This window comes from Coptis chinensis, chromosome 3 (genome assembly GCF_015680905.1).
Source record: "Coptis chinensis isolate HL-2020 chromosome 3, ASM1568090v1, whole genome shotgun sequence".
In the NCBI taxonomy this organism is placed as follows: domain Eukaryota; kingdom Viridiplantae; phylum Streptophyta; class Magnoliopsida; order Ranunculales; family Ranunculaceae; genus Coptis; species Coptis chinensis.
In genome coordinates, this window is record NC_141458.1 from 6,662,803 (window position 1) to 6,675,393 (window position 12,591).

A 12,591-nucleotide genomic window follows, 5' to 3' on the forward strand; every position below is an offset into this window, starting at 1 on the left:
ACGTTTTTATTTAAAAGGAACATTTGACAGTTACAACAATAACTAACAACCATGATGTAAATGTCTTTCCTTCATCACTCTCACATCCTCAAATTCTCTCTTCTTCTCTTCTCTCCAACGTCTTTCCGTAAATGTCAACCAGCCCACCTCTCATTTCACCACCCTCATTACTTTAAAACCTTTTCAAAACATGCCTAACTATGATGATTGTGTCAAGGGAAGTGTTCACTCTAATGGTGTTGCTCTTCTCACTCTTGATCGACCCAAATCTCTTAATGCTATGAATTTAGGTTGTTTTCTCAAATTTGTTATTTGTTTCTTGTTTTGTTGATTTAATGTGAATTTGATTGGATTTGTTCTGGTTGGTGGTCTGTTTGTTTAGATAAGTTGAAAATTTTATTATTTTTTGGCTTTTTGTTGAGTTATTAGTTGATAAGATGAAATGGAAACAACATAATCAGTCTTTAGGACTAAGTTCTAACATTGAGAGTGATTGGCATTTTCATTGAATGTGTGATGTAGATATGGTCATAAAGTACAGAAAGTATCTTGATGAGTGGGAAACAGATCCAAGGGTCAAGTGTGTTCTGGGCTTGAGCAGTTCACCTCGTGCTTTTTCAGCAGGTAGTACAATAGAAATCTAATTTTTGTTTTGCAATTTTTATCCCTATAACTCTCCTATTTAGCCGCGACAGTTACCCCTGCTAGTCGTTTTGATTTTTAGTTGTTTAGGTAAAGATCTGAAAATTGGTATATTAGGTTGCTAGGCAAGAATTTTTATTGCGATCCAACCTTTTTTTTTGTCTACTTGACATATTTATGTATATGGATGAGTACTTGTTGGCGTATATGTCATCATTGCTCATTAGAGCATTGTTTTTTTCTGGAATAAAAATTGCTGAATGCTCTCCTATTTAAAAACAAAACTATTGATTTATCTGCAGGTGGCGATGTGAAGCAGATCATGGTCAAAAACCAAAAATCAGACATGATAGAGGTCTTCTAATCCATATCGTTTGACTTATTACCATATGGCCTAAAGTGAAATAAACTAAACTGTGTACACTTTGGTGGAGGGTTTTGACTTTCAAACTATCCTTGTAATTGAACTTGTGCTAGGGAAAGTTCTCCTGTTCTTAAGATTTGTCGTGTGTGTCACTATAGGAGGATGGTCCAAGACCCTCCACTCAAGTGTAGGCAATCTGAAATGAAGCGACTATTTGACGATTACATGGATTGCATATCATTGAGTGACATGACTAAATATTCTGTTTTTAAGGTGTGAGAATAAAAAATCACTCAATTGTTTATCACTCCATCCCTGTCTGCACTACAATCTATCACCTATTTTATGCCAGTTCTTTTTCTTTATCCTGCAAGAAGCAAGCTGGGGTAAGGCGTCCCAACTAACTTATACTTATCAAAGTACTCAGAGTCTAATGTACATGATTTCTCTTACATCCTCTTGGTGACAGTCAATACTAAATTTTGTAATGATATAAAGAAAAGGAAATGTATGTCATTTGATCGGCATGTAACAAACTCACCTCTCTGTAACTCTTTTTTGGTTCTAATAAAATCCCTACTTGTGTGCTAAGAAACAAAATGCAGCTTAATAAGTTTTGTCAAAAGGAGTGTCTGCCAAAATCCTCGAATGAGCCCGTATAAACTGTCTCAACTGTATGCTTAGTTCATCAAGTTGGCAGTATAGTATGCCACCAGATGGTTCCATCCCCACTTATAATATTTATCATTGTGGGAATTTTTTTACAGTTTCTTGTTTAGAATTCAGAAAGGAATTTCGATCCAAGTTCTATATTTGATGTTTCCTTGTAAGCTATACATTTTGATGTTAGTTACATTCTTTGGCAGGTATTTACTGCCGAATATTCTCTCATTTGCAAAATTGCTGAGTACAAAAAACCATATATATGTTTCATGGATGGCATGACAATGGGATTCGGAATTGGCCTATCAGGTCATGGTCGTTATCGAGTTGTCACAGAGGTAGTATTACTTTCCATGCTGAGATTTATAGTTGCTGTCACTGTATTTTTTTTTTTTTTTTTTTTGGGTAGTGTGCAAGGTTTGCCTGAAGTCTCTGAACCTGAACTTTATAAGAAATCGCATTATCCCAGTTACACTTGTGGTCTGTCACTGAGTTATGATCTTTTATTATAAATAGTTTTAATTTTTAATTGGCTAAATTCTCATATATCTCACCCATATTTCAATGACCTTCACTTGAGAGTTGAGATTAGGTCCATTATTTTTATATATTTTTTTCTTTTAAAACAAAAGGAAATTATTATTTATTCTTACAAATTCTGTCATTGGATAAATTATTACTTAAGCCATGTGAATCTTTGATAAAAGTAAGAACGAAATATATATATATCCTTAACATGATTTATTTTGAAGTGAGGCTATCGATATCTAGTGTTATTTGGAGTTGTTGATGAACTAGCTTGGATTAGAATATCAGCGATTCAGCAGATAAGATTTTTTTTGTATGCGAAACTATGAGGGAGGGCCCTAATTTGCTTAGCCAACTTTGATTTAAGACTGTTCTTGTCGTGCAATGCTCGCCTATGTGTCATTTATTTCATTTCTCGCTATATTTATGCTTACTTATTATCTTATTTACTTTTAAACTTTCTCAATGTACATACTCCTATAGCAATTTTTCATTGAAGCAACTCATTTTTCACAAGCTTTACTAGTGGTTTTTTCTTGTTATTAAAGTAAACACGGTCTGGATACTATAAAATTGCCTCTCATAAAAGTGCAGAATTGCCTTAGATATCAGCAGGTTCATCACCATCCAGAAATTTTGATAGGATAAATACTTTTTTGGAAAGAATAGTTAGTAAATGAAGGATCGTTGCAGGGATATAACCTGTACCATTATTGTATGTACTGTGTTTTACATATTTAATGTTTTCATTTAGAACATTGAGATGAATAGTCTTGTTACTTTTTACTAGCTGACTCATGAGATTTATATGGGCTTAATTCAGAAGACAGTTCTTGCCATGCCAGAAAATGCAATTGGCTTGTTTCCAGATGTTGGATTTGCTTATATAGCAGCAAAGAGTCCAGGAGAAGGATCAATTGGTATGCCATCTTTCAATTTTCCATGGGAGGTGTCATTTGAACTTTTGGCAAATTTTTTTTCCTGAAAAATACTAACTTGACCAAAGTAAATTAGAAAACTATTCTGTTTCATTTTGAAATTTTAAAATAAATTACCACATGCTTACAAGCTTTTTTCTGCTTGTCTGGATATTTGTCATTTTTCTTGTGTTGTGTTCCTTTTTGTTGTTTCATGCTTTCTGAATATTAAATATGACAACCCCGACCCGTTCTATAGATACCTTTCCCAATTTCCACTTAACCACCTACCTATTAGTAGTGTGGTGTTTTGGTTAAAAGGCATCAGATGGTTGATGTTCAATGTACTATACTACTATTTCACTTCAATTACAAATTCTGAATTGTCATTTTTGACAGTCTGGTAATATGTCAAGTTTAAGTGGAACCACCTACCTTTCTATCCATGAAATAGTAATTATAAATTTATAATAATAATAGTAATAATAATTATAAGAATAATAACAGGAAATAGGAATAAGAATAAGAATAATATAACAAGAGTTAATAAGAATAAAATTTGCCAAAGTTATCGCTTAGTTCCTTCAGTTGCTTGACATGGTTCTGTAAAATTTGCTTAGGTGTTTATCTTGGAATGACTGGAAACAGAGTATCTTCTCCTGCTGATGCCCTATACTTAGGTCTTGGGACTCATTATGTGCCATCAGGGGACATAATTTCACTAAAGGAGGCTCTACTCGCATTCACCTTGTATATCTCTCAACTCATCCTTTAATGTATTATGCTCCTCATTCTATCAGTCGACATAGCGCAGTTTGCTGTATTCATATTGTTATAGCGGATAGAATGAAATGTGGCCCGTTCCTACTCTTTTTGAAAAAGTTAAATGATTTTGAAGTAACCAAGGTCCAATTCAGTTTTCATTTTTTTTCACAAATTCATTACTGGTAATCACTAAGTGTGTGGTCTCTCTTACTTTCTAGCACAGCAAACAATGACGTCAGTCAGTCCCTTGATCTCCTGCAACTGTAGGATTACCCTACTGTTAATATCAGAGTTCATTTCTGGCTTTGTAGAGTTTCGAGTTTGCCATGAAGGCCTATCTGTAGTCAGTGGTTGTTCAAATGTACTGTTCTTTCATGTAGAATGCTCTAGGGTTATATACCGCAATTATAAAGCTTTTGGATATTTTAATTTGTTTTTCCCTGTATTTTCATCAGTATAAGTGAAGGTAAAATATGCTTAATAAAAAAAAAGAAAGGGTAAAAAATGGCTTTTGTATTATCATACGAATGGAATGACAATACTTGTTGTCGTGTTAACCAGACATCCATTTACACAGCTCTGACACCCCATACAAGGATATCGAAAAACTGTTGATTGGATATAGCAAGGTGCCTGAATCAGAGCCCCAGCTGAAGTCAATACTTCCTCAGATAGTTTCATCCTTTGCTCATAAATCTGTTTTGGAGATAATAGAAGAGCTGAAGATGCATCAGAAGAGTCCTGAAGCAGCAGGTACGATACTCCCTGTTCACCTCAAACAAATAGAAAATGGCACTTAGCAGCTGATGTTGCTCTGCTACCCAAACTCCTTGTATATTTGTTAGCTCATAATTTTTATCAGAATGTGGTTATATCATTTATGAGTAAGCCAGTTCATGTACAAAAAAAAGTAGTTATGTGTAACCAATGTTGATTAAACTTTATTATCTTTGTTTCTATGTCTGTATATGTGGCTGTGATTTTCATGGAATACCTCTAGCTTTATCTCTCGTAGTAGTTTGGATTGTGCTGAACTGGGATACTGTCTCCCTTCTCGAGACTTTTGTTGATAAAATCAGTTCCTTGATGAAACAATTTACCTTTAGAAGTTACAGTTACAAACAATAGGATACTTTTAACATCATGGCAAACACAAAGGTTTCGATCTGATGTGGCCTCTTTCAGTTGACCTTTTCATTAAGATTCTTTTCGAAGTCTCCTGGAGTTAGATTTCGATCAAATTTTATATTCTAGTTAGTTGAGGTTTCCTTATATAGTCATTTGTGAATGTATTCTACAGGAAAATAAATACTTCATGTACTGTCAACTTACCATTGTTAGTGGAAACACATGATGCTACTCTAGTTATGTTTTTTTTTTTTTTTCTCTGCTCCTTGAGACTTTTGCTGAATGGAGTCATTTAGCTCCAACCTGTTGTAAAATTTTCCTTCTCTAATCTGAGCTGCATTTGTTTTCTGCAGTAGCAGAATGGGCTACTAGTTCTCTTTTAGGACTTGCAAAAGGCGCCCCTTTTTCATTGTGCTTAACAAAAGAGCATTTCTGTAGAGTTGCATCTGCTCACGGGAATAGCGGGAATGATTTATGCAGAGTAAGTTTCTACTTTTCTGTTTGATTTGTTCTTTGCAGTTTGTTCGTTAATTTTCATGGATGTGCCTTTTAGAAATGTGGTCTTGTGAATTATCCACATAATTCTTGTATCCAGTTAACTGGTGTGATGAAAACTGAATACCGGATGGCCGTAAGGTCGACACTGAGAAATGATTTTGCTGAAGGTGTTAGAGCAGTCCTGGTAGACAAGGACCAGGTAATTTCAGAGAAGTCTTTCTTGGTTCTTTGAAAAAAAATGCTTAGTTAGATTAAAGCTTTGTTCTCTACGCTCCATGTCACATGTTTCCATCTTAGCATACATATCAACACAGTGAGTCACTGTGTTGATATGTATTCTAAGAACCAAGCATGGAGTATGAGCTTTATCCAACAACTTCTTTTATTTAGTTTCTCTGCATGTACTGGTACAGACTGTAGCACTGTTGATTATAGATGTACTGGCGTTCTCAATATGTATGCTAAGAACCAAGCATACATACATATCAAAACTGCATGATACTTGTTTTTATGGAATTGATGATTTTTCTGAGCTCTTTGTGAATACGTATCTATCTTTTCCATTTTGATTCTTCTTTGCCAACATAAAATATAGCCTTCTAAGTTCGTTTCAATTCAATTTGATGGAATTTGTCATGTCTTCCGTGGTTTAAATCAGTGTCTTTGCACTATGTTGAAGGATTGTTAAGCTCTTCATTGAGCCCTATGAATTGCATTCATTTCTTTTATTATTATTTTTTTAAAATTTTTATGTAAAAAAAAAATCTTCACATGGCCATTAGGATTAGTGAACCTGTTTTCTCATTTCCCTATACTTTTAGTTTGTAAACTCCCATTAAAGCTCACTTTGGCACCAGGGAAAAGATCACTCGGTGAATCCGTTTTCTCATTTGCCTATACTTTTAGCTTGTAAACTCCCATTAAAGCTCAGTGTGGCACCAGGGAAAAAGATCACTCAGTGAACCCATTTTTTCATTTCGCGAACTCCGTTTTTCTTTGTTTTACGATTTACAAATGATTTACTTAACATTTTAGTAATCTCTTTGCAGAATCCAAAATGGAATCCCTCAAAACTGGAGGATGTGGACATGAACGAAATCCATTCACTATTCGAGCCATTGGCCCCAGAAGAGGAATTGAGTGTGTGATCGAGCCTCATCCAATAACTTCTTTTATTTATTTTTTCTACATGTACTGGTACAGACTGTAGCGCTGTTGATTGAAAGCATATATTAAACTGGAAATAAGTTTTTGGGGCTTTTAGCAACATGACTCTTGGAGCAGTGCTCATAAGATGCGCACTAATAAGAATTAAAAAAGTTGGGTGCACGGAATCTTGCAACGCCCTAATGCATTCCTTGGATCATTGTCTCTGTATATTGAAAAAAAGAAGGAAAGGGACTAGTAGTCATTGGAATCCTAAAAGTGTTAGGTTACTAGAGATGACTGGTTTCTAATGAAAAGTATTCACTAAACGATTCGAGTATTTCAATTGTTATATCTGCTGGAACAGAAACGTGAGATAATTCCGCATTGTGTGCTTTCTGCAGCTTATATTGGTCCTTATGGTGAATTGGTCTGAAATTCTGAATTATCATAACACATCATTGATCACTTTGCGCAGTTACTTCCGCCTTCTGTTCAAGATTTAGTGCTGTTTGCAAGTCCTGGAGATCTGCTGCAATTAATGAAAAGCAACGGAGGTGACAGAACTGTTTTTCTCCTTGGTTGATGCCCACCAATAGGGAGAACGACAAAGTCACCCATGATAATAACGAATGTAATCGACCTTTATAGAAAAAGGCATTTCACTATTCAACTGCCTAAAGCTAAGGAACAAGATGTTGGGGATCTCCATATGGTTGGTTGTTAACCATAGGCATTGATCTCAATATGCGTCTTTTAAATCTACTAACCCGAATCCAAACATCTCTTCCATCGCCAACCCACTATGATCGTTATTTTGATCTCTAGAAATTTGGTCTTGTGTCTGTCAGGAAGTCCATCTTTCTGGATAACTCCACCTAAGTCCCCTACTCCCCTCTAGTCCTCTACCCGAAAACATAAATAAAGCCACAAACAATAACAAGAAATGGGATTCAGTGATCAGCATTTCAGCTCACCTATTGCTCTGAGTTGGCACGTTCAGGTAGTTATCTGATATACTTAACAAACCATGCCCCTTTCACGATTTTAGAAGTTTGGTCTCGATTTTTATGGTCAACATCATGGTGTCTCAACCTACTTTCCCCTGGATAACCATGGTTCATGACTTGGTTGTCAGTGCGGTCTCTATAATGACCTCCACAAATTCCCTTCTCCTATAAATAACCATGGAAAACAAATTTTGAAAGGGCGTCACTTCACTGATACGGTCAATGACTTTCAAAATGATGCTAGCACCATCAAGAAATAAACAAGTAACAGAATAAACACACACGAAATATTGGGATCCTCTTTTGGTATGGAATAATTAGTACCCATATTGTCCCCTACTTAATCACATTGGACTTGGGACACAATTTGGTCTTAGCGTGGGGTTTTATCCGAAAAGATCTGTGCTAGTTGGTTGGTGAGCTTCCCACTTTATCAATTTGAACTCTATTCTTGTTACATGGGGACTATTTATCTTTTCTATCCACACACTCTAACATATGTCATCACGCGCTAGACTTGGGCGCGTTAAACACCTTGTTCTTCTCCTTTTCCTTGTCATTTACGGATTTACCTCATTCTCACTATCCAATTTTTGAATTCTCCACTCGCCGAAATCAATCACAATACCATTCCTCACTGTCTATATTTTAACTATAATACGCCCATTGATAATCTGATTTAACATCATATACCCAGGAATCAAACCTCGGAAAGGTGATTCCCCTTTTCGTCGTGCTTCCTTCCTCCGCATATTTTCTTGTTCTGTATCACTCTCGTATTTAACATTTCCCTCTTCTTCTCCCTCAGAACCCGACTCTGCCACTTAACGATGCAATATTGGGTAAAGTAGTGGTCATATATGTCGCATTGAAATATCTACACAATTAATGGAAATCAATCACAGACATGATAGCAAGTTTTATGGTGTTCATTTTTATTGGATTGTTTCTTTACAACATTCTAATCAGACAAATACAAGCAATGACTATGTTAACTAGAATATACATGCACAACATCTTGAAAAATTATAAAACTTATCATTAGTATCTTCCACTGCAACTTCTTCGTCTTTCATCACTTGGTAATTTGGTGATCGATCTAGTTTAACTCGTAGTTTGGGAAGACTCACACTGAGAATGGAATTTGTGTCGTATGTTGCTGCATTAGCAAGATTGTTGCCTTTCCTGCATAATTAGATGTCTCAAATATGTCTCCCATAGTACCTAATTCTGAGCATTTGTCCCAATCTGTCAGCTCAATGATTAGTGGTGAATTTTCATCATGGCGTCTCCCCAATATTACCATTTGATATTTATCGCCCATTGCATTGATGACATTGATTACACCTAATCCATTGTCTACATCTTCATGTATATACGTCACTCGCTTGTTGTATGCACTTCTGAGCTTAAAATCACTAAGCGTCTCCTCATCAAGACTACTCTCAAACATTTTATTCAACAAATTAGAACGCTTGAGAAATCGAATAGCAGTCACTTTAATGTTTGGGTGCTCTGACATTCTCTCTGCATATGCTAGTGCCTCACGATCATCCGGACCGCCCAAGAAAACCACTGCAACATTATAAAACGACTGATTCTCTAAAACATTCTTCATGCCACCAAGAAGCCCTCGGTCAATGAGGATGCCAACAGTGCAAGGAGCTTGTTCAAGGAGATTCTTGTTCATTGTTCTTATCCCATTGTTGACGATGCCAGTGTCCAATTGCTTGTGGAAAGGGAGTATTATGAGAGAAATCATATTGTCGATCGCAAGCCTAGATGCATCATTGTGCATAGATGTATAAGCTGTTACCGCAGTGTAAGGATGAACTGAAACTCTCCCTTCATTGTTTTCTTCGTAAGACTTGAACACACTGATGATTCTCTGGGATGCTGTAGTTGCAGAAGAAGATCTTCCTTGGGATTTGTGGGAAATGAATTGGGGAGTTTCGTGGCCAACGATCTCTTCAAAATGAATGACACTCAAGTTGATGGGGCTAATTTTGGTCGGATTGGTGACCATCATGAGATGGACCGTTGATAATACATTCTGCTCATTGTGGACGCACGCAAGAACTCGCAGTTCAGCGTCGGGATCAGAGCGTTGAATGGTCCTTAGGTTACGGAGCTTATATTTCATTGACGACTTGGAGAGATATCTTACTAGGGGTGCGGAAGCAGCCGTCATCACTAATGATGAGAGGACCAAGACTCCAAAGATTTTATTGTTAATTAATTCAGCTCGGTCCCACAACATATAATAGAAGGAAAGCTCCATAAAGCCTTGAGCATTCATGGTGAGGCCGAGTAAGGAAGCATCCCTGTAGGACATGTTGAAGTACAGAGCAGGTACAAATGCTCCTAAAAACTTTCCAGTGCAACTAACGAGAACAACTATTCCAACATGGACAGCGGTTTGTAAGTTAATGCGAAATACACTCACATATAAACCTATATTGGTGTAGAAAACTGGTATAATCATCCACTTAATGAAAAACTCAAGCCTGTCAATTAGGGCGGATCCTAGGGGTGGCCCAGCTGGTATAATCAGCCCAAAAATGAGTGGCCCAAACACAATGTCAATATCAAGCATTCGACAGAAGAAAGCTAACATCAGTACTGTTGCGCACAGAACACACAGGTATCCCTCCTTTATTGTCTTTCCCTCTGGTATCTGCTTGATCATCCAGTTTACCGCTGGCCGCAGTATAAACATGATTACCATCACCACTGTGGCTACAGAGACAACGCCGTGTAGAGATCCCCTTACGAAGTTTCCATCTCGTTGAAAGGCGGTAACACATGCCAATACTGACAAATGAATTATAGTACTGATCAATGAACAAGATAAGGCTAGGTGGCTGAACTCCGTGTTGAAAATATTGAGCTCCGCAAGAAAACAAGCAACGGAAGGGAAGGTTGGAATGGATTCTACAACTCCAACCACTAGAAGATAGCGGTATAGCTTGTTGTCTACATTCACACTCATTGATGAAATAATAGCACTAGTAGTAGATAACGCCGTTGAAACTACAATTACCGAAATGCATACGATTAATCCTTTTCTTCCTGTCCTTGTTATCATCATTGGATTCACCTTAAGTCCAACCAAGAAGATCTGGAAAATTAAACCATAATATCCGAATGTATCAATAAGTGCTAAACTTGGCAAGGGGAATAATATGCGTACGGTTCCCATAATACGACCCAAAATAGAAGGACCTATTACGATCCCTGCAGCGATTTGAGCAACCGTTGTAGGTATACCAAGAGGCTTAAGAAGAACCCAGGCGATGATCGACGTGAATGATATTAGAAAGAGTTGAACTTCTAGTATCGGTAAGGAGTATTTGAGATGATGCTTGATGTCAAATACACCATAGGGACTGCTCCCAAAGACAAAATTACAGTCATCTGTAATATATGGCTGGTAGATGGGATTTAGTATAGACATAGTTTGAGATGAGCCTCGCCGCTAGGGACTAGCTATTTCTTCTTGTTTCACGTAGTAGAAGAAGACGAAAAAAAACTTCAAGTTTCCTGGCTAGCTGTAGGGGTGGTACGTAACTTAAAAAACAAAAAAACAACAGAAAAAGAATCTAACCAAGTACAATCGTGGGGTCTTTAGCTATCGTCGTTGAGAGAATTTCTCCTTTCAAAGGGTGTACCTGTATACTGTTTGTGACCAGATCTTCTTTCCCCCTGGATGACTCGATTTACACCTTACAGACACGTCGTGCCAGTTGGACTCCTGATAATACAGTTTGACTCGTAATAATACTGTTCGTGCTAAGTCAGCAGTGCCAGTTGGACTCTTGATAATACAGTTGGACTCGTAATAATACTGTTCGTGCTAAATCAGCAGTGCACAAAAGAAACACCCAACTGATTAGCTGAATCACCAATGGGTTCTCGTGAGAACTATGGTTATGGCCTATGGGCAGGGACGGACCCACTGTAGTATTCAACTTAGGGGTGGAACTTGGGTCGGGTTAGCTCAAGTCCGATGGACTAAAATCCGATTTTTGTTGGTCCTGGACTAACATGTCAGATCCGTAGATCCGTGGTCTGGGCTTGGTTTTGTAAAATCAAAACCCGAATCGGTTTTGGGTTGGGCTTGGATTACAATATAAAAAAACCGAAAAACCCGTGCCCGTGTGCATATATATACGTATATATTTCAATCATTCTATTTTTATAAAAAATAAGGTTGAGAATCTCTATTTTAGATAGAATAATGTAATCAACAAGGTTAATTTCCTTTTCAAACAATCAAATCTTTTTTATTTTATTATAATATTTCAATTTCGGTGTTTTTTACCTCCTAATTCCAAAAGAACCCGAGAAGTTTTACCAACCCGACATAACCTGACCCAACCTAAATTAGTCAGGCTAGGGCTTGGATTAAAAATTTAAGGACCGACTAGGGATTGGTCTCGGGCTTGGGTTGAAGCATTTGAAACTCGGGTTGAGCTCGGGTTATACCTCAACCCGACCCAACCCGCCCGAGTTCCACCCCTAATTCAAGTGGGTAACTTGAATACCCTCAAGTTTATTTGACGAAAAAAAAAATAGTTAGGGGTCGTTTGTTTTTTTAAGCCTCTGAATACTGAATGCTGAATGCTAAATGTGTCGACCCTCTAATTGCTGAAGACCCTCTGATTGCTGAATACTGAATGTCTTAACTCTAAAAATTGTTTGTTTTTTTCTAGTGCTGAATGCTAAACGTTAGTGGTTCATACCATTTTACTCATTGAATTTACAAAGTTTTCTTACATTAGAAATTTAATAAACAATATATTGGAAATACAAATAATAATAATAGCACGTTTATTTAACATGAAAAACATGTTATTTTCAATTTTACAAATGGCTATAACACCATTAATGAGCATCAATTATGAAAGTCATGTTAGGATAGCAAAGT

General features: G+C 36.8%; 2 protein-coding genes across 4 annotated transcripts; one reads left to right on the forward strand and one right to left on the reverse strand.

The window, feature by feature from the left end:
* LOC147507582 (3-hydroxyisobutyryl-CoA hydrolase-like protein 3, mitochondrial) lies at positions 1 to 6,834 on the forward strand. Of its 3 annotated transcripts, XM_086600301.1 has the most exons (10): positions 1 to 290; positions 523 to 624; positions 945 to 997; positions 1,873 to 2,007; positions 3,021 to 3,117; positions 3,735 to 3,864; positions 4,457 to 4,632; positions 5,361 to 5,488; positions 5,603 to 5,704; positions 6,555 to 6,834. In XM_086600301.1, exons 1-10 carry the CDS (start codon positions 191 to 193, stop codon positions 6,651 to 6,653), a joined length of 1,122 nt encoding a protein of 373 aa, XP_086456427.1. In that variant the 5' UTR covers positions 1 to 190; the 3' UTR covers positions 6,654 to 6,834. The 3 variants fall into 3 exon arrangements, with proteins under 3 accessions (XP_086456427.1, XP_086456428.1, XP_086456429.1); XM_086600302.1 differs by lacking the exon at positions 5,603 to 5,704 and having other exon boundaries at positions 39 to 290; XM_086600303.1 differs by lacking the exon at positions 3,735 to 3,864 and having other exon boundaries at positions 41 to 290; positions 4,441 to 4,632.
* Positions 6,835 to 8,569: 1,735 nt separating this feature from the next.
* Positions 8,570 to 11,357, reverse strand: LOC147507583 (cation/H(+) antiporter 15-like). The gene has a single exon (XM_086600304.1). The coding sequence runs from the start codon at positions 11,116 to 11,118 to the stop codon at positions 8,788 to 8,790; it is 2,331 nt and encodes a 776-aa protein (XP_086456430.1). The 5' UTR covers positions 11,119 to 11,357; the 3' UTR covers positions 8,570 to 8,787.
* Positions 11,358 to 12,591: the final 1,234 nt, after the last annotated feature.

Excerpts from the sequence above, each read along its gene's own strand:
- LOC147507582 (XM_086600301.1), top strand. The coding sequence starts at position 191 with ATGCCTAACTATGATGATTGTGTCAAGGGAAGTGTTCACTCTAATGGT. Across the intron at positions 291-522 it reads TCTTAATGCTATGAATTTAG|ATATGGTCATAAAGTACAGA; the intron begins GTTGTTTTCTCA and ends TGTGTGATGTAG. Across the intron at positions 2,008-3,020 it reads GTTATCGAGTTGTCACAGAG|AAGACAGTTCTTGCCATGCC; the intron begins GTAGTATTACTT and ends GGCTTAATTCAG.
- LOC147507583 (XM_086600304.1), bottom strand. The coding sequence starts at position 11,118 with ATGTCTATACTAAATCCCATCTACCAGCCATATATTACAGATGACTGT.